We start from the raw sequence: 21,042 nt of genomic DNA on the forward strand, positions 1-21,042 counted from the left end.
TAAGGCGAATTGTTCTTTTTTTTTTTTTAAGAAAAACAGAAAAACGATGAATAGACTTGAAGACCTAAAAAAACTGCCTTGTATGTATGTATCAAGCACGAAAAGGTATAGAAAAAATAATACTGACACCCAAAGTACCAACCTTCAAATACAAATAAGTCACGATATCAAGCATGTCATCTAAGAATGCAGGGGGGAAAAAACAAGTGCATAATCTTCTCTCAACCCCGTATGCAAATCTGAAAAATCCGCAAACACGAGATCACCAATCAGCCTCAAAGCTTCCTAGTTGACTTCATTATGCTTTCATGTTTGATCAGATTGGCTCTCAACAGCATGGCTCTAACATCTCTCTCAAACTCAACACCAGTTTGTAGGACGCGTTGGAAGGTTGCATTCCTTTGATCAGCGTGTCTTGCATAAAGAATTTTGTTGTGTGAATCTATGCGAGCCTGTAGCCAATCAACATGAAAATTGTATTATTATGTTGCAGTTCTAACTCAGTTTATGATGAAAAATAAATAAATAGATCAACGTTTACTTGAATTTTGTTCTCAGTAATTAAAGCCTCCAGTTCTTTCTCTAACCCAGCAACACTAGTTTTAAAAGCACCAGCCATTGTATGAAGCTCGACAGAAATGAAAGGAAGAGTGTACTGAATGATGGCTTTGTGGCGAATCTCTGTGTAAAGCATTTCAATATGATCATGCAGATGGATATCCAGTAGTAGATTTGGTTTTAGATTCTCAAGATACTCCAGGCATGATGCATAGTGACTGCAACAGAAGTTGTTTTGTAAATAAGGATAAAACTAAAAATCCCAAAACTGGCATACTGTAGAATTGTAGAAATACAGCAACACAATGAGGCAACTACTATCCAATCCCCCAAGCTTTTTCTGCAGCAAGCGTATGATGATGGTAGGGGAAAGAGATAACTGATTAATTCAGAGAGTCTGCGAGTTGTATCTTTAGAACAACAATAAGGCAGCCAGGAAAGACTGATTTATAAATCAATTTACAGATATCATCTGGGGAAATAATATTTCCTTGATGAAGGTAAAACAAGTTCGAACAAAAGCTCTCATGCTCCATAGCTAGTTTCAGTATACCTTTTCAAAGAGTTGCTACTAATTAACTGTCTGGTGTAAAAAAAAATGCCATGTAGTCATTTAGCTTGTAGAAGTTCAAGTATCAGTTTTCCTTCAAAACATCAATCCAATAAATAAAGATTAAAATAATATGCATGTCTATAAATCAACTATACAGCTTAACAAAGAAAGCTCGTTTTCATAAGAAAAGCAAAAGCCATGAGCGGATTGCCTTTGCTGGTTGATTGATTCAGATGTGATCCCATGGGGCCAAGCATACACTGCATATGTTATTTATCATTTAAAAAAAAATTAAATTAACAAATATTATACTGCCATCATTTACTCCCAACAACCAAGTTTTTTCCCACTAGGTGGGGTCGGTTATATGAATCCTTTTATGTCATTGAGCTCTATCTCCTATTATATCATCATCTATATTTAAATAAATTTTATATTGTTTTATTATTGCTAACCAAGTCTTTTTTGGTCCACCTCTTCCTCGTTTGATATGCATGTTTATCATAGTTTCACATTATCTAACTGGAGCATTTATTGGTCGTACATGTCCGTACCATCTTAAACGTGTCTCTCGGAGTTTTTCCTCAATAGATACAACTCCGATTTTCTCTCTAATATTCTCATTTCTTATTTTGTCTATCCTCGTATGTCCACACATCCACCTTAACATCCTCATCTCTGCAACTCTCATCTTCTACTCATGTGCTCGAGTCATAGCCCAACATTCAGTTCCATATAACATAGCAAGTCTAATTACGATTTTATAGAACTTACCTTTAAGTTTAAGAGGTACTCGACGCTCCTCTCCATTTCACCCATCCTGCTTGTATTCTATGTAAGACATCTTTCTCAATCCCTCCATCATTTTATAAAAATGATTCAAAATATTTAAATCTCTCAGTTTCGGGCAACTCGTCCTCTCCTATCTTAACAATTGTTTATTACTTCTAATATTGCTAAACTTAAATTCCATATATTTTGTCTTTAATCTACTAAACTTAAAACCTTTCCTTTCTAGTATTTCCCTCGATTCTATTTAGCATTTACTCCTTCACGTGTTTCATCTACCAAAATAATATCATCTGCAAACAACATGCACCACGGTACTGTGTCTTAAATGTGCGCAGTGAGTTCGTCCATAATTAGTGTAAAAAGATAAGGACTTAGAGTTGATCCTTGATGTGATCCTATCTTTATTGGAAATGCTTCAGTTACTCCGCCTAAAGTCTTTACTCTGGTCGTTACATCCTCATACATATCCTTAATTAGTTCAATATATGTTACACTATCACCTCCCTTTTCTAAAATTCTCCATATAATTTCTCGTGGGACTCTATCATAAACTTTTTTTAAGTCAATGAATACCATGTGCAGATTTTGTTTTTGCTCCCGATATTTTTCAATTAATTGTCTAAGAAGATGTATAACTTCTATTGTCGACCTTCCAGGCATGAACCCAAATTGATTTTCCGTCACTGTGGTCTCCTTAATCTTTTTTCTATTACTTTTTCCCAAAGTTTCATAGTATGACTCATTAGTTTAATATCCCTATAGTTTGCACAATTTTGTACATTTCCCTTGTTCTTATATAAGGGAACTAGAGTATTTATCCTCCATTGATCAGACATTTTTTTCTTCATTTACTAAACATCAAAATAAAAGCTAAAAGAATCATCTAGACATATGTAAGCTGGATATCCATATATGGTTATAAAAGATAAATATGTGTGTGTGTATATATATATATATATATATATATATATATATATATTAAAAAAGCTAATGATAATATTCAAGGAAAAAAGAAAAATAATTAATAATTTATTTAACTTGTTATGTATATCCAATGATCCAATCAAAGTGTTTAGATCCTACTATTATTCTCAAACAGTAAAATATTCTAGACTGAGAGTACAAGTTCCTCATCATATAATGCTACATTTATTTATGGAATGGAATTGATAGGAAATAGAATTAGTATTCCTAGGAAAGGTGATACAAAAGAGAATTGGAATATATATTGTTTGATTTGGTTATGGAATGAAATAGATGGATCATTTTAACTCCTATGTTTGGTTTGTAAGAATTTATCAATAATAGATGATAAATAAATCTCCATGATAAAATATCCATCTCAATAATAATTAGTCATTCACCCAGCCTGTGCAGCTCTCACAGCCCATCAAACCCATTCAAAATATGTGCTTTTCTTAGAGAATTTAGAGTAAGGATTTTTTTTTAATAAGGAATGGATAGGAAGGATATTTAGAGACTGACAATTTTGTCAGAATTGGTGTTCTCAGTTCATTTGGAAATCCGAGGGAAAAGAATATCTATTCGTGTAATAGCACTCCAGTAATTCAGTTGAAAATACTTTGATCAACAGTGTGTTAACTACCATCCCTTCATACTGAGTATGTTTAGGACCCCCAGTGTGCATTGCACAAGATGGGGGGGTGGGGGTATAGTGAAAGTAGTGTCGGAATAAAACTAGTCACCGAAGTCAGAGTCCCAGCAAAGAAGGGAACAAAGGTTGCAAGCTCACAGCCAATCAAAAGATTTCGTGACACAAACACCAAGCTCGCGACATTGTCTTTATTCCCATGTGTCAGCGCCTCGCAGCAGAAGACACAAATCATGAGGCTTATATATAGGGTCCTGATGTCAACATCAACTGTATGCGGAATTAGACTCACCAAGTCCCCTCACGATCTCTAGAATCACCAGCTCATACCGGTAATATTCTCCACCTCATAACAAACTAAATGAAATTCAGTTAAACCTCCTAGGGACGATATCTGACCTTGATCAGTCTCCTTTCAGTTTGGGCAAAGTGAAACACCTTTTTAACTTCCCTTGCAGCTCAACCAAGCCGTATAGCAATCAGGCCAAACACAGATACTTCCTCTAACCGTATCCCACAGTTAGCCTACCCTAGTCAATGTCATCTGTTATAATTTGTCTATAAGAGTGGCTAATAAATCAACTCTTACAAGTACTCAAGCTTTAAAGGATTAGTTTGATGAAGAATAAGGATGTAGATGGGAGAGTTTTTCAAAATGCCAATGACCCATGTTAATTGGGTTCAAGTACCTTGTAAATAAGGGATGGATTTAAGTTGAAATAGTAGATACCTGTCATGGGTATAGGAGAGATTTAGTTAAAATACCAATGGCCAACATTATCGGGTTCCAGTACCTTCTAGATGAGTAAGGTATGGATTTAAGGGCAATAGTAGACACATGTCATAGGTTATATGAGAGTTTTAGTTTTATGTTTTAACATCCAGAGTTCGGGTAACTGGATATATATATTAGCATGGTGTACGTCATTTGCTATCCCATCTACAACAATGTCGATTGACAACATTCGCTTGATCTTGTATATGTTTTATCTTAACTTTGATGGATATTATGATTTTAATAGGTATGCCAATTTTACGGCTTGACTTACATTTTTGTAGAGATATTTTATTAATGAAAAATTGATTAGACAATTTTGGGGATCTATTACGGAATTATTTTGTTTATTGGTAGTGTCATGATGCATTAAAGCGAGTTTGGATCCAGGTTAGGTCAAGAAACCGCAAGTAGTGATGGGACGAATATGAATAGAGTAACAAGTACCTCTCCTATGTATGTGATGGAGGATATGGGTTTGGATGTACCAAGTGGGTATGAGTATGGTTAGCCAAAAATTCACAAGTACAAAAAATAAATGAAGAAATCACCTGAAAGTAAACTACTAGAACACGACTAACAAAACGAATGACATTCTCTAATTTTCTTAGAACATGTGACCACAAGTCTATTTCATGTGTGAACAGGAAGGAACATTAGGCTTTAAAATCAAATATCAAATGGAATCATTAGGATTTTAGAATGTGATTCAAGATATTTTCTATTGAATCTATTAGACACTCACATTCCAAGAGATTGATGTCATGTTTATCTCCAATATTCAGGTTGATTTCATACTCCAGAAAAAGAAGACAAGGTCCACCAAGAAAACAATTATTTCTAATATGTTAATATCTGCACTTATCATAAAGCTCAACAAGAAATATTGAGCTCAAATATACGAGAGAAAAAACTCAGCTGTTTGAATCATACCAAATAACCACTTATGTCTAACTTTAATGAAATACCAGGTTGTCAGAACTACAATGAACAAAATATTAGTCCTATCTTACCTTGCGTAGAAATCATTTATAAGTTCTCTTACTTCTGGCACCAACTCTAAAAAGTTGCTGAAGTTAATATTGTCAATAACTTTGTTCTAGTAAAAAAGCAAGGTAATTAATTAATAATGGGTAAGTGGTATTAGATAAATAAGAAACGATAACTGACATAAGATGAAGTTGTTGAATACCTTCAACTCTGTTCGATCAAAAGATGCAAGTGCACAAAGTCCACCATATATAGCAACATCTTGTGGTGCTATCACATCTGTATAATTGTTACCTAATTCAATTCCTGTCTCTAAAAACTGTGGAATTTACAAATACAATCAGGAAAAATTTACCAAAAATGAAAATCTGCAGAAAAAAAGAAATAAGTATATGGTTTGTGGAGTTTTACTTCACGACAAGTATCACTATCACTACATTATATTTCAAACATTCAGTAAATGTGAAACTTTGGAAAAATGTCTAACATAAAATGGTAATTACAGTTATGTCATTTACATTGAAATCCAAATCTTCATCCGTGAGCAATAAAAGTACAGGAAAATCAACTAGAGTTGACACTTATGTCTAATTCTATAAATTTTCACTCGTGTCAACTAGCATGACTTGACACTAAGCCTCAATCAAATAGAGTTTTCAGCTAACTCGAGAGTCAACTGTAAGCACTATGTTCGGAGGACAGAATGTTTCAGTTCAGGCTTTAGTCAACTAGACTAATGAGCAATCACTGAAGATTTTTCCAATTGACTGGTAATTCGACCCAACCAGTATTGAGGTTTTAATGCTTTGGAATGATGCACAAAGAGAGATGAAACCATTTCTCCAGAGAAAGCCTGTCATTAGCCATTATAGTTGATCCAAGCTTCCACTAGACACCCCCACAATGTTTGTCAAATCCAGGCTTTAGGAGGTGGTTATAGTCAACTGGACTGATGAGCAATAAATAGAAGATTTTTCCAATCGACTGATAATTCAACCAATGTTAAGGTTTTAAATGCTTTGGAATGATGCACCAAGCGAGATGAAACCATTTCTCCAAAGAAACATTGTCATTAGCCATTATAACTAATCCAAGCTTCCACCACACACCCCCAGTGTTTGTCAATCACCAAAGTCTGGTTCTGACATGAATGCAAAGCTTTGATTGGTGTCTCAGCAGAACCATATATTAGGTGTGATGAATGAAAATTACAAAATGTGATAATGGAAGTTAATTCAAAATTGACAGAGTTAAAATATTATACAAAAATCCTTTCAATTTGAAGTTTGTTTTATTACTTCTCATTTTGAATTATTATATTTGTTTAGTATTTTGACATAATATTTGATTACAAGAAGAGATGAAAAGGAATTGAATTCCAAATGAAAGGAGATTAGAGCAACAAACATAGAAATAAAACCAAATATCACTTACGATGAATTTGCTATTTTTGTCTTGAAATAAAATGAAACTTTATGAGGTAGGTACTTGTATATTAAGATCGTTATGTATGCAATACTAGATTCTGTTAAGACAAATATGCTATACTTATACTTTCCGGGCTGCAAGCTTATTTTATTATATTTTCCTCAACAAAGCAGTAGCAAAAATCATACCTTCCGGGCTGCAAGCTTATACTTTTTTGTTTCAAGATATGCTAAACCAGCAGCACACCGTAGTTTTGAATTCATTATAGGATCCAACTGTTCTGGTGTTTGCTCTGCTTTACTCACATAGTTGGATACATGCATGAATTGTTCCAACTCAATACTGACAAGAATGACATTCAGACACATCTGGATTATGTGCTTTGAAGTAGTACAATAGTCACGTGTACGGACATAATTCTTGAAGGCATCACCAAGTTCACCTTGAGCATAGTAAAAATCTGCTATGTCATTGTAGCCCATTCTGATGCTTTCTTTGATCATGTTAGTCTGCACATAATGAATGTTTGTCTTTTAAGTTGGGCAATACCCAAAGACCGAATTTTGAGGGGGGGAAAATAATGATAAGCTTATACTTCTCTGGCTCTAGGGACAAAATTTGTTGAACTAAATCAATAGAACAAGAAATCCCCAAAATTTGTTGGTTAAGCAACACCTAAATTTGAAAAGGGATAAAGGACTTGCAAACCCTGCTTTACCACTTGACCATGTTGCCAAATTGATCCAACTCTAAAACAAAATCTAAAATAGCTTAAAAAAAACAAAAAGAGTATTCATCCATATTCTGTACTAAGATTATATTATAATTTCAAAGGAGCAAGACAAGACAAACTCATGGAAAAATTCACAAATTCATGGTGCAATACCTTATATATATTCGTCTAAGAAAGCAATGTCATTCACGCTAAAGAAGACTTTATATGAACGCCAAGACAGGATCGTCATGTCTACAGTGGAGATTCACCTTGACTTTTAAAAATAAGGGGCTTAAACAAACGCACAAAAATGTCTTGTACTTGGATATGCATCTACATGTTCATCTAAATCAGTAACTAGCTCAGTCATCCCTAAGGATCATCGCGTTTAGGAGCAATCATGAGGAAGTACTGCACCATACGAGGCATATAAAGATTTGTGAAGTGCACGGAAACTTCACAGAAAATAACATGAAATTTAAAGTCACAAACAGCATATGTAGATTCCTCAACGGTAATAAAAAGACAAACTAGAATAAGAAGCCCAAGGCAAGGTACCTTATAGGAATTAAACTCGTTCTCGAGCTTCTCCTTACGATGTTCAGCGCGCCGATCTACAATGTCCGCCCAGGTTTGGTCGAGGGCATACTGTGGGCCGAGCCGATCACCGATCCTCGTAGTGACCTCATGGTAAAGTCGCGTATCTTCCCCCTTCTTGATCTCGTCATGAGCCATTCGTAGGGCTTCCAGCTGCATAGCTTCATTGCCGCAGCGCTTGGCGATGAAAAGCAACCGCACCACTTTGGTCCGGCCAGTGTAGAGTGACGCGTAGGCCTCCACGTCCATCAGTTCGCCGCCTCCGGAAGCCCCCGCCTTTCCCAGCGTAGAAATCGGTGTATGGCGCGGATCGTCAATGTCGCCACCGTTGGAGAACATCTCCTCGTTTCCCATCGGCGCCCCATCGAAGGCCTCGTCATCGCCTTCCATGACCTCCTCCGCTATGCCCTTGCTAAGAGGTGCAGATAGCTGCTTCTCAAAACCCTATCAGAATCGCCGGAGACTCGATCGATGATGATACATAAAGTCTCGATGAAACAAATAAATAAAAATAAATATACGAAAAGTCTGAAATACCAATAAAGGCTGGCTGCTAGTGCTGGGGGCACCGACTCAATTGGGATCAGGCATCATCCACCGTCGGAACGACATCCGACGACTGTTATATCAGACTTCATCCGCCGTCGGACGCCCCACCGCCATTGATCAGGCGCCTCGAAGGATAAATCATAAATAAATCTAGTGTAAAAATAAAATTATATTTATTCTCTTAGATATTAAAATATAAAAATTAGCCCGTAATTCAATAGAAATATATTCGTATTTATATTTTTTTTATTTCGTGCATATGAAAAATTAAAAAAATATTACTAAACATGGTAATATTTATTTTTTAGAATAAATAAGTGATGTGATTTTAATAAAGCATATCTTTAGTGTTGTTGGCTTTTGTTGGTGCAAGCGCATTTTAAGTGGTCAGATTCGATATTAAATTTTTGATATTTGTGTGTTAAACTTGAGTGTGATTATATATGTATTTGTTAAAATTTAACATCTAAAATTTTACTATAAATCCGACCTTGAAAGACTGTTGGGTGATAGATTTTCTCTTTTACTATAATTATTAAGGTGCCGTTATGTTTCATCGTATCATCATTTATTGATTATATGCTGATATGTTTTTTTAATGTAATAATCTGAATTACGATTTCAAATTGAACTACACTAAAATTAAATTCCAACCACGGCACACTATAAAATTGTAAAATGTTTTATTGATCAATGGTTTTTTTTTCAGAAAGAATTTTTTGCAAAGGTCATTTTCCTGGCATTTAATATAAGCTCATCCACCGGATCATCGACACATACCAAAAATGACCCTTTTTGAGTTATATCATGCCAAACAAGAATACAAAACTACCAAGACGATACGATGTTTGATGAGAGATAATATAATTAAATTTATAATAATGTAATATTATATGATTATATTTGGTCCCAAAAAAATTATATATTATGTATATAATTTTTGATTAAAAATTATTATATTTTTTTATTTTGTATCCATCAACGACCCGCAGCCCAACTACCTCCCTAAAAAATATTATATTCTTTTATTTGGAATGAAGGTTCAATATTTGATGTCTTGGATCCAAGCCAAGTGATCCATAGTGATCCATAGTGTCTTCACCGACTAACATCATGCACTTCTTGCCACTATATCTCTCCAATGCAAACTACAATCATTACTATATCTCTCCAATGCAAACTACACTCATTGCTGTCAACGATCAAAAACGAAGTGGTTGAGACGAGAAAAGAAGAATTTTGTTTTGTCATCACATCACCTCTATCTATGAGGATGGGACGAGCGGAGAGACAGAGGATGAAATCCTTCTTAGAGGGCAACTCGACAGGGGCGACCGCATGAGAGAAGATGGAGTCGATATTAGAAGACAAGAAGCAATCCCAGACGACATTGCCAAAGTTGTTAGAAACGACAGAGGCCCTAGCGGCATAAATCTTATAATTTAAATTACATTATATTAATATAATTTTAAAATTGTATTAAATAAAATAATCAACATTGTAATATTATGATTACCCCTCGCCTAAGTGAATCATATCACACCGAACTACTCTTATTTATTTATTTTTCTATAATCACCTTAAGAAAGCTAAAATAAAAAAAATTTCAAAAGTGTTTGTTTTTTTTTTTGACCAATTTATATGTGAATGGGTTGCAGTTCAGTTTTATTTTTATGGCAATTTTATTTCACACCAAAAATTCAATATATGTATTCTCTCGAGTAGTCTTCAATAATCCGCGTTAGGCATTTTAGCATCTCTTTACCTTTTCAAAATTCCTGAGAGAAAAAGCATGCCCACGTTGTTTTCCACTGGCTGAAATTCTTGCGAGCTTAATTTATGACAACAAAAATTACAAATTTTTGGATGTCTAATACCTGAAATGTTCGCCTACAAAAATAAATATCGAATAACTAAAAATTAAATTAAATTATAATTTTTATGGTAAATACTAATTTATAAATTAACTTACAAAAATACAAAACAGATGGTAAATGTGTCATAACCAAATAAGAGAGGTGTGGATATATGCCTAAAATATTCAATTCAGGTGTCATAACCACATAAGAGTGGCGTGGATACTTGAGACAAATAAATAAATAGTGGTTTTCCGTGCCATTGATTTTTTAACTACAAGTTCTGCTGTCTGAAATGTACAAATTCAACTGTAGCTCTTCAGAAACAAAAAACTAAAACAAAAAAAGAAAATAGGGAAATAAAGAGAGGTGCACCACGACTCCTGCAAAATTGTAGCGTGTGTTAGCTTGGTAGATTTCATTAGATCCCTTCTGAGCCTAAGGCCCTGCACCAATTGTGTAGCATGAAGAGGTTAATATCTCAAAGTCATCAATCACGATCCTAAGGTTCATGTCAAATAGAAGAAGTTGAGGGTTCATTTTAATTCCTGTTCAGATTTTTGAACAGAAAAATGCCAATGCAACCCATCGCTAATACCCCTAGCGTATTCCAGTCAAGCGATCCACTTCTGTTGTCAGTTAAGCCTTTTTGGGACAACAAAGGCAAGTGCTCGTGCATCAAATTGTTAAGGTTATCCAGTTGATGCATGATTTGCCGCTGACCCCGTGAGACGAGCATTAGCTGCCAATGACAGAAAGCATCATCATCATCGATTCCATGAATGCATAAGAACATATCAGTAAAGTTCATAGGGTGATTACGGCTCTGAACTAGCCAGTTAAAACATCAGCTGTAAAAGGATTTTAGTACTACAATTCTATAACTAAGAGAATAAACAAGAATCAAGAAAGCTGTTGGCGTGTCATTTTAGGCACTGGGGTCTTAAAATGAGTTTGCTGTTATACTATTTCAAAAAATGGAAGGTTGACTAATATCGGATAATACATAAAAAAAAAAATCAAATATTCAAAGCAAAGGACTTATATCCCTGAAGCCTAAATCTATTTATTTTTACAACAAAAAAAGGTAGATGGAATTGGTACACACCTCATCCAGTAGGGGAGAATCCTTATTCAGTTGGGAAGAAGATGATGAGGTAGGCAAAAGGGTGCCATTGCCCAAGTTAGACACAAACAATGTTGTTGGGACAGAACCATTACAAGCTTCCCCTTGGAGGGCCAAGTTCTGCTGGCTCATAGAAGTTCTCTGTGAGCTAAACTTCTTATTGTATTGTTCCATTCGTGAACTGAACTCATCAAATCTTTCATTTAGAGCTGAAATCTGCTCTGATAGATGATTAACAGCTTCCTATACAGCATCAGTGAACGCACAAAAAGAAAGTTGCATCGTTAGACCATTTGTAACATAAAATCCATTCATACAAAAAAAAAACGAGACTTATTTCCCAATTTCTATGAGATGAACATCCTGTGTTATGACAACTAACCCGACTGATTGCAGGTGACTCAGGTGGTTGTTTCTCGAACCTTCTCTGGTTGACGTCAAGTCTGAGTTTGGCAATATTTTTCTCCCTTTGCGTAGAGAAGGAATGGGACATTCCACTGAGGAAACAGAGAAGATTCATTTCAAAATAATTGTTACCTTGAGATACCAACAAGGATTAGGTTAGATCTGCAGACAAATCATTAGAGATGTATTGATAAAACCAAGCCAGACCAATTGGTCTGCTAAATGTAAGAAAAAGAAAAGACCTAAGAATCTTTATTAGGAATCACAAAATGTGCACGTCTATATTAGATGATGACATGTTGTATTGGCCAAGTAACTGATGCGTATTATAATTTTGTAATTTTGAAGGAGAACTAAATTATCATCAATGATGATACATATACAAACCTTTTCAGAAATTTATTTCTCATGGCAACCCTATCAGCAGATGCCCGTGAAAGTGCTTCTCTAGGACTAGAGACCATATCATCATCTATGCTGAGCTTTGTCTTTAAATCATCTGGCAGGGCCTGCAGTTAACAATAAAATAGGCAAAAACAATGCAAAGAATAAAAAAAGCTAAAATAGCTCGAAGCTAAGTGCAACAAGAATTGGTGTAAAGAACCTATACCATCACGTCATTCACGAGCTTTTCAAGTTGAATCTGCTCAATGTAAGTACGAGGAATGAAAGCACCTTCCAGACCCAATTGCTCCGCTATATGCTTAACATACAGTCGCTCTTTTCCTTGCACCTTTCATAATCGCACAACTATAAATTTGAGACCAACAAAATGGATTTTGAGCAAAACACATTACATATGTATAATGAATCACACAATCTTTATAATTATAATGAAGAAACAGAAAAATAGCTTTCCTCAAAAAATGCACATGACCAAAGAAGATAGAATACAATTAAGAATCAAGAAACATAGGAAACAGCTGAAGTTTACATACACCATTAAATTCTTTCCTGAGGTGATGCACAGTACAATTCTTTATAGTCGTGCAGACAAGAATGACAACCCAGAATGCATAGAAGAAAATTTCTTTCTAGTTCAGCTAACATGATATCAGAACCCAACTCCAATTTCTTATGTTTGGTGATTACCCTTAAAATGTAAAATTACATGATCTGTAGAATTGCATGGATCCCGTAAGCTTAATCATTGTCAATCCTAACATCAAATTCATGCCAGTCATTCAAGAGATGTTTCATTGAGTTAAGCTGTAGAAAGCTATATGATAATAATATATTACATTGACATTAGCTATACAGCAGAGCCTACATGGGGAAGGTCTAGATTGTTTTGCATGCACCATGAGGCCCATGTTATGATGAATCAAAACTTACAATAGAGTACATTATGTTGTCATATAAATTTTTAAGTTTCACCATGAATTGATGTTAGGAACAAAACCATCACAAGAAATAAGAATCAAGACGTACAATAACACCCGTGTATCCCTCAATAGAGACTGATGAATGTAAGAGATCTAGCAAGAATACTGAGGAACAATCAAGAAATACTATTTCAAATTACTGAAAGTATTTCAAAATTGCCTAAATTAGAAGCCACTAAGAGTAACTTCCACAGCTGCATTATGCAACTATGGAAGACCATCTGCAAGGTACAGTTTCTATATGTTTAATTTCTCACAAGCAACAAAGATAGTTATCCTGTTCCTTGCCATCCTTATGAGTTATGGAGATGCATGAACCATAGAATATTGATGTTTGACTTCTGTAGCTAATTGGATGAGTTCTTTCAGTATACACGATGAGTAAAGACTTGGATTGCAAATAGTTCACTGGAACCAAAATATAAAAATAATATTCACCAAGTCCAATTAGAACTGCTTTAGTGATATCGTAGATTTGGTCACAACCTAACTGAACAATGTATCATAATGCAACTACGGAAGAAGTGTCCAGATATATCTGAAACCGGGAATTACGTAACTTAATTAAACATTGGCTCATTATACCATAAAAGGTAATGACTGACAATAGCAGAAGAAGCAACAGGAATTTCATGGTGAGTAGCCAAACTACAGAGGTATAGGCCATTATTAATACGTTAGATTAAGGAATTATGTTGAGGCATCTTTCATCAAACAATATTCAAAACAACACATAATACAAGAAATTTTTAGCAGTTTCAGAAATAAATAACTTGCAAATATTCAGTTTCAGTTACCTGAACATATTGGCGATTAAGTTGTTCTAACCAATCAATTTTTACAACCACCTTGTCATCAGAAAACACATGACTGCTTCTCTTCAGAATAGCTGCAATGGTATAGCCTAGCGCCATTAACCCACCGAGAAGACGCACACTAACTTCAAAAGTAATTCTGGGTGATATGATGAAGGGACTATCAGTTACCCATTCCTGAAAATTCACAAGTAGTCAATAGTCAAAATGACATACGAAACACTCTAAATAAATACATGCAAAGGAAATCGTATATGCAAAGTATAAGAATAGGCATGTGAATTCAGAAACTCCAAATAAATATTACTGAAGATGGGCAATGCATTTAACAAAAGTTCCATCCCATGCATATTGATATAAGAACATCAATACTCAAATTTATAAGTTAGCAAAATCTGCAAATAAGCACATAATGCCAACAGAGAAAACAAAATTTTCATTTACATGTTTCAAGCAATTCTCTAAAGTTTTTTTTTAAGTGACCCTCATCCATAATACATAAGTCACACATATAAATAAAAACTCCACAAGGAATTATCCAGAATAGTATACCTCAAACATAAGATTGTACTTCCCATCCCTGTTTCTCATTCTTAAATAAGATTGGCATGCTTCTGGATCTTCACCTGGCGGCAATAGGTATATATCGTAGGTTTCTTCTGTACCTTCTTTGTGTTCTTCAGAAAGAACAGCTTTGATTTGATCCACTGCTACACTTCTTGGCGACTGCAATAGTAAAAAGAAGTCAAAGCTTTAAACAAAATAACTGAAGACATCAATAAGAACAGTTTGTAAATACCATACCTCTAATCATTAGCAACCATATATGCAATAAAACCCCCAAACACTAACCTTTAGAATGTAGGTTGGATTCTGGAAGCCTGTAAATGGATTGAACTTGTTGGAGATTTTTATATGTGCTGTTTGCAAGTCTGGCTCAATGAATGCCTTGTACATTGGATAAACCTGCATAACGTGGACAAGTCAGTATAAATGGTCAGGGTTCAGGAGATCCAAGTAAATGACCTTACTAACATCAGCTAATTTAAAGTGCAGTTAGCAGAAGTTAGGAAAAAAAGATAAAGTAGATAACTGTTTCTGAAATTTGATGAATTATCTCTTCAGGTTCTTGTCCGGCACGCTGTATGTCCCGCAAAACCCTTTTAACAAGGTCAAAATGTACACCACCAGTCACAGAAACCCGTAGATCAAGTAAAGGGCGCAACTTCTCACTCAAAGCATAGATCCCTTCAAGAAAAACAATCCTAGAGCTTGGGACATCGACAGTCCTGCCAAGAAAACAACAAGAAGGATGATAAGTCCTTATCCTATGAAAAGATGGTCGGGAGTTCTGGTGCACTGCTACCTAATTTTATAGATATTTAAAAAAATCAAAATTTTGTTGATATTTACCTGTATCCGATGCGACTGCTTGACTTGAAATCATATATGGGCACCTGAACAGATTTCCCTTCTTTTAGTCCGCGAATATTTTCAAGCAAAGTGTCATAATCTGTTAACCGTGGATCTGGAAGAAAATGCATGAATTAGAAAGCATAAAATGATGTAGTGTAACATGTATAATTCCAAGCTTCGTAACATGAAGTTGTTTGAGGTCATTAACAAAAAGATTATAGGTACAAAAAGAAACAAGTCCAGTTCCAATCGTGAACATACAGGAACAAACAACACTCTACTCTGAAGAAACAAATGATAAGTGCAAGAACAAAAACAAAAACAAAAACAAATCATTGTGATGCAACTATAAGCCATGTTACTCGGATCGAGATACAACTATCCTACATGAGTATAGATCCAAGTGTATTGACTCATCTAAAATTGTTTGCATGTGATCAATAAAAATATTGATTCTACTAGGAGTGAGAGTATCCGAGTGTTGTGTATTTGTCATAGGTTAGAGAGGTAGATGAAGAGTCCAAATATGATACAGTATAAACAATAAATGAAAGATAAGTTAGATCCAAAAGTGTGTAGGCCTACAGATTAGTTATGGTAAAATTTATCGTTTGGAAGCATTTTTACATTAAGGTGGTTGCATTAGAGAATATTTGTGTTAGATGAGCATCTTCAGAATTCATGAACAAGAACCACAAATGTCCATTGCATCTAAGTGTAGCCTGGCAGTGGCCTTGGGGGCCAATCTTTGTTTGAGTGTATTCGTGCACATTGTGGTTAGCCTATATATTCTTCATTAAATAATGTTTTAAAGAGAGGAATGGGAAAAGGAGGAAATACAGGAAGCAAGCTGCAATTCAGTCAAAAACAAGCATATTGAAAAATGTAAAAATTGTGATTCCCTACTCAAAATAATAATGCAGTATTATCATAAAAAACTCCAAAGTTTTCATTCTACTTAATTTATTAAAACAGGATCCACAAAATTCAGGAAAAAGCTACCAAAAAGGAACTTTCTTTTGTTATCAAAATTATAAACACTTGTAAGTGAGGCAATTCATCAGCACACTACAACCAGCTGGGCGAGTGAATCTTTTTTACCTACCTAAATATAAAAGTGATAGATAAAAATTTTTAAATAGCAGTAGGTATCAGATCCATGCTTAAAGAATTGAGGAAAAGATATAAGAAGAACAGAAAAGAAAATGTATAACATCAAGATGGAGAGCAATATGCTTGTGACAGGAAAAAGAGATTAAAGAAACCAGGAGCAAAGTATCGAAAGAAAAAATTCTTCCTCAGAGTAAAACTTACCATCAAAATTTCCATCAATGATGCGACTAGAATCATTGTAGTTGTCCATCGATATGACAGCGATGCTTGGCATGAAATTGAGAACTTTCTCAGTAAATACAGTCTTCCCAGCACCAGAAGGACCAGCTACCCCAACCACAATTATCCCATCATTCTTTTGGGCCAATAACTGGCATGCTCTTATTACTATGAAGAAACCTTTTTCAAAAGACAGTGGATCTTGAATTGGAACAATTTCATAACGATCAGAATCCTTTCTCTTCACCAACTGAACTTGATCTCTTAATAGGCCATGCCTACGTCGAGGTGAGTCCATCATAGAATTATCTTGATCCATCGACAAAAAAAAAAGTGGGATAGCTCTGTACCACAAGTAAAATAAGCATGAGTAGAAGAAATAAGCCATAAGCAAAAGAATATAAGTGTAGAATGGAGATTGAAACCTATAAGAAAAATTAAATTATAATCGTAATAACTAAGCTAGTGGATGAAGGCTGCTAAAGAATCTACAATTTAAAGTGCAAACTATACTAAGTGTTTGAACTTTTCCATTAAACTGAAACATTTGGCAGAAGTTTCTACATTCAGATGAGGAATAATATCATCTATAGTGTGAAATAAGATTATGCAAGATACTCAAGCATTTGAATTATCAACAGCTAACACAGTAGTCTAGAACTAGACATAGTTAACAGTTTTTATGACGTAAAGATTGAATCAGTTCCAAAATTAACTAAGGCAACAGAAAACTCAGTTAGTTGCCATTAAAATTTTAGGTACAATACTAAAAAATTTGTCTAAAATTTCAAAAGTGATCATGTTTCCTTATTAACTCAGCTAGTTACCACCTAGCTTGGCACAATCAATTCAAGCATAAAGTCATCCAAGCTGCAAACTTTGAGTTTCCTTATTAATATTAGGAACATTAAGCTAATCATGTTTTAAAAAAGTATTCATTTGGGGGTCATATGCAGCCTCCTAGGGGAATTTGGAAGTGAACACATAGTGACTACATATGACATACAGTTTACATGTGGACAAAAAATAAAATTTTTTTAAAAAAATTAGTTGGATCAATTTTAGGGGGCGTTTGGTTCTTTCCTAGGAATAGGAATAGGAATCGGAATGAGAATCATTGTATTGTGGAATGGGAATGGGTATGAGCATGGATATCATTCTTAAAAGCAATGTTTGGTTAGTTGCATATTTTCTATCGGAATAAATCAAAATTTCCTTTTTTATCCTTAAAGGAAAATAAGAGAAAAAATTAAATGTGAGAGAAAGATGAATGTGAGAGAAAAATATGATGAAAGAGAATGATGAGAGAGAAAGTGTGATGAGAGAGAAAGTGTGATGAGACAAAATGAGAAAAGAGAGTGTGATAGGAGAGAGCATGATGAGAGAAGATAAGAGAGAAAATATGATGTGAGAGAAAGTATGATGGGAGAGGATGAAGAGAGAAAAAATATAATGAGAAAAATGAGGAGAGAGAGTGTGATGAGAGAGATTGAGGAGAGAGAAAGTATGATGAGAGAGAAAGTGTGATGAGAAAAAAAGAGAACAGTGAGTGTGATGGGAGAGATTGAGGAGAGAAAAAGTATGATGAGAGAGAAAATATAATGAGGGAGTGTGACAAGAGAGATTGAGGAGAGAGAAAGTGTGATGAGAGCGAAAGTGTGATGAGAAAAAAAAGAGAAAAGAGGGTGTGATGGGAGAGATTGAGGAGAGAGAAAGTATGATGAGAAAAAAGAGGAAGAGAGTGCGATGGAAGAAATTGAGGAGAGAGAAAATATGATGAGAGAGAAAGTGTAATGAGAAAAAAAGAAGAAAGAGAGTGTGATAGGAGAGATTAAGGAGAGAGAAAGTGTGTGATAAAATGATGAGAGAGAAAATATGATGAGAGAGAACAAGGAGAGAGAAGTGAAATGAAATAAAAAATAAATAAATATATTTTGATATTTGATATTAAGGGAGAAAATTTTAGTTTTAGGTCAAGGATATTTTTGGAATAAGGAAATATTTTGATTGATGAAAATAGGGTAATGACTCATTGAAAGGGAGGTATATGGGAATGAGTTATTACCCAATTTCAAGGATTCATTTCCTTATTTGTATTCCTATTCCTATAATCCAAACATTAACAATGGCAATCAATGATTCCCATTCTCATTCCCCACTCCTATTCCCCTAAACCAAACGCCCCCTTAATTTTTTTTTAATTCATATTTGTTGTTATATGTTTTGTATTGTATGATTGACATAATTTTTTCTCTGTGGGACAGTGGGAGTATAAAGTGGATGTGTTGATACTTAATAAAGATGCTCTATTGTGTGTAAATTAGTAATTTTTATCATTCTAAATATTTTAAAAAATTATGACAATGATCACATATTGCCCCTATATACTGTATATCTACTGTATAGTAGATTGACCCTGTGCTGCCTACATAAGCCAGAGAACCAATACCGCATACTAAATTCAGTCATTAGTCAGAAGTCAGAGAACCACAAAAAATTAACATAATATATGCATATAGTATTATCTTATTGCTTATTTTGTTCGAAAAATATTACTTACTGTAATTATGAGAAATGATGGACTGAACGTGATGGCTTGTATGAACATTTCCAAGCTCAGATATAGGTCCCTATGTGCACCAGGAGTGCAAATTCTAGGATTCTAGCAGATGGAAGTTGGAAAACTTCCTGCTTGGACATGGAGTTATCCAGAAAAACATATTCTTGCTCTTTCATTGATTTAGGCAGCCAATGGAAACCTAGTTTTGGTTTAAGTGGAGAAATAAATCCTTAAACCAAATCATAATTTACGTTATGGTCCTTTTATCTTTTTCAGCTGAACCATGCGAAGTGAATAGAACACCAAACAAGTATGGGTTCCTAACGGATGTTAGTAATCCAGTCGGGTAGAAAAACGACTCTTCTTTACTTTTCTGTGCTATCATGTGGTTTTTCAGGTGGTCTCACTTTTGGCAGTTATCTCCTTGAATTAGGAATACACGCCCAGTGCTGGAGTCAACAAAGAAATCTACTGTATAATCATGTTGAGATACAAAGAATTTGCTGACGGTGAGGTGACTTTTCTACACCTAATGCATACTGATGAGTTCAAAAAAAGATCAACTTTATCGCCCCCAAATATTATGTTCTAAAGAACAAAAGATATGGACAGTAACAAGACAATATCAAAGAAATCCAGCACAAACGGACCATATGTCATACAGATTCCTATCTGAATGCACGTAGACCACGGTTTAATCCACCCATCAACAAATAAAAAAATTAAACAATCGATACCGACATATATCAGATGAATAAGCCAAGCGTAGGGGGAAAAATATCGCTCAGTGGAACAGCTTGAACAGACGTTTAACAAATAAGCCAAAAATGTCATAGATTTCTGCAAGTCGAATCATCACTAGTTTAACCTATCAAGCTCCTGTCACCGCAAAGTCAAGGACAACACTCAAATCATAATCAAAAGAATAGACCTAGCAACTCCAACACAAAAGAATGGAACGCGTCGAGAGATCTAGAAGAACGCTAGCACCAAAGTCAACCGCCTCGCAACGGAAATTGAAAGGAAACTCACTGGACACTCCTGACGATAACTCAAACAGAAGATTTTAGTGAAACAACGAATCACACCCCATTGTTGGAACAACTGGAAGAGCAGAGGAGAGCGAAATGAAAACACGTCGTAGGATTACCGACAGGAGCAGCGAGATACAATAACTGGCTGGGCGGTGGGATATCGGCGGCGGAAGCGACGGCGAATGGAGGGCGGCGGCTGGGAGGAGGAGCGAGAGGCCGAGAACGATCGAGAAAGCGCTGGCAAGTGGGGGGAGATCGCGCGACCGGATGATTCCGAACCCTCGGTGGTGCCACGGAAACCCACGGTGGACCTTTAAATATATAAATAATTCACTATCCCACGGCCCCACCCACTCGCCCACCGCCCATGGCGAAGGCATGCTGTGATTGGACAGAAGTGGGGCCTCCAATAAAAAAATAAAATGCAGGCCTGGAGCCACGCAGCCGAACAACAAGTAGCTAGGCGGTGTGGGGCCCGCGGAATAGACCCGTGTTGGTCTTTGGTCGGTCTCAAATTTTAAATTTCTATTAGAGGAACTTTCCA

At 35.3% G+C, this 21,042-nt stretch overlaps 2 protein-coding genes across 2 annotated transcripts; both read right to left on the reverse strand.

Moving 5' to 3' along the window:
* Positions 1 to 106: 106 nt before the first annotated feature.
* Positions 107 to 8,546, reverse strand: LOC121996133 (COP9 signalosome complex subunit 1-like). The gene is made up of 6 exons (XM_042549976.1): positions 7,982 to 8,546; positions 6,897 to 7,217; positions 5,483 to 5,599; positions 5,304 to 5,389; positions 542 to 776; positions 107 to 452 (listed from the first exon to the last, which is right to left on the reverse strand). Exons 1-6 carry the CDS (start codon positions 8,408 to 8,410, stop codon positions 276 to 278), a joined length of 1,365 nt encoding a protein of 454 aa, XP_042405910.1. The 5' UTR covers positions 8,411 to 8,546; the 3' UTR covers positions 107 to 275.
* Positions 8,547 to 10,620: 2,074 nt separating this feature from the next.
* Positions 10,621 to 20,801, reverse strand: LOC121996134 (inorganic pyrophosphatase TTM2-like). Its single transcript, XM_042549977.1, has 12 exons — positions 20,615 to 20,801; positions 16,887 to 17,248; positions 15,570 to 15,684; positions 15,250 to 15,445; positions 15,009 to 15,122; positions 14,709 to 14,882; positions 14,139 to 14,333; positions 12,567 to 12,689; positions 12,344 to 12,465; positions 11,934 to 12,048; positions 11,534 to 11,794; positions 10,621 to 11,167 (listed from the first exon to the last, which is right to left on the reverse strand). Exons 2-12 carry the CDS (start codon positions 17,221 to 17,223, stop codon positions 10,967 to 10,969), a joined length of 1,953 nt encoding a protein of 650 aa, XP_042405911.1. The 5' UTR covers positions 17,224 to 17,248; positions 20,615 to 20,801; the 3' UTR covers positions 10,621 to 10,966.
* Positions 20,802 to 21,042: the final 241 nt, after the last annotated feature.

Source organism: Zingiber officinale, chromosome 6A, assembly GCF_018446385.1.
Source record: "Zingiber officinale cultivar Zhangliang chromosome 6A, Zo_v1.1, whole genome shotgun sequence".
NCBI classification, from domain to species: domain Eukaryota; kingdom Viridiplantae; phylum Streptophyta; class Magnoliopsida; order Zingiberales; family Zingiberaceae; genus Zingiber; species Zingiber officinale.

What these genes read in the sequence shown, in the direction of transcription:
- LOC121996133 (XM_042549976.1), bottom strand. Translation starts at nt 8,410, where the DNA reads ATGGAAGGCGATGACGAGGCCTTCGATGGGGCGCCGATGGGAAACGAG. An exon ending in ATAAGCTTGCAGCCCGGAAG is followed by an intron (nt 5,600 to 6,896) that starts GTATGATTTTTG and finishes TAAATTCCACAG; the next exon opens with TTTTTAGAGACAGGAATTGA. An exon ending in TTACTGAGAACAAAATTCAA is followed by an intron (nt 453 to 541) that starts GTAAACGTTGAT and finishes GATTGGCTACAG; the next exon opens with GCTCGCATAGATTCACACAA.
- LOC121996134 (XM_042549977.1), bottom strand. Translation starts at nt 17,223, where the DNA reads ATGGATCAAGATAATTCTATGATGGACTCACCTCGACGTAGGCATGGC. An exon ending in CATTGATGGAAATTTTGATG is followed by an intron (nt 15,685 to 16,886) that starts GTAAGTTTTACT and finishes ATTTTCTTCCAG; the next exon opens with ATCCACGGTTAACAGATTAT. An exon ending in AGCAGTCGCATCGGATACAG is followed by an intron (nt 15,446 to 15,569) that starts GTAAATATCAAC and finishes TTTTCTTGGCAG; the next exon opens with GACTGTCGATGTCCCAAGCT.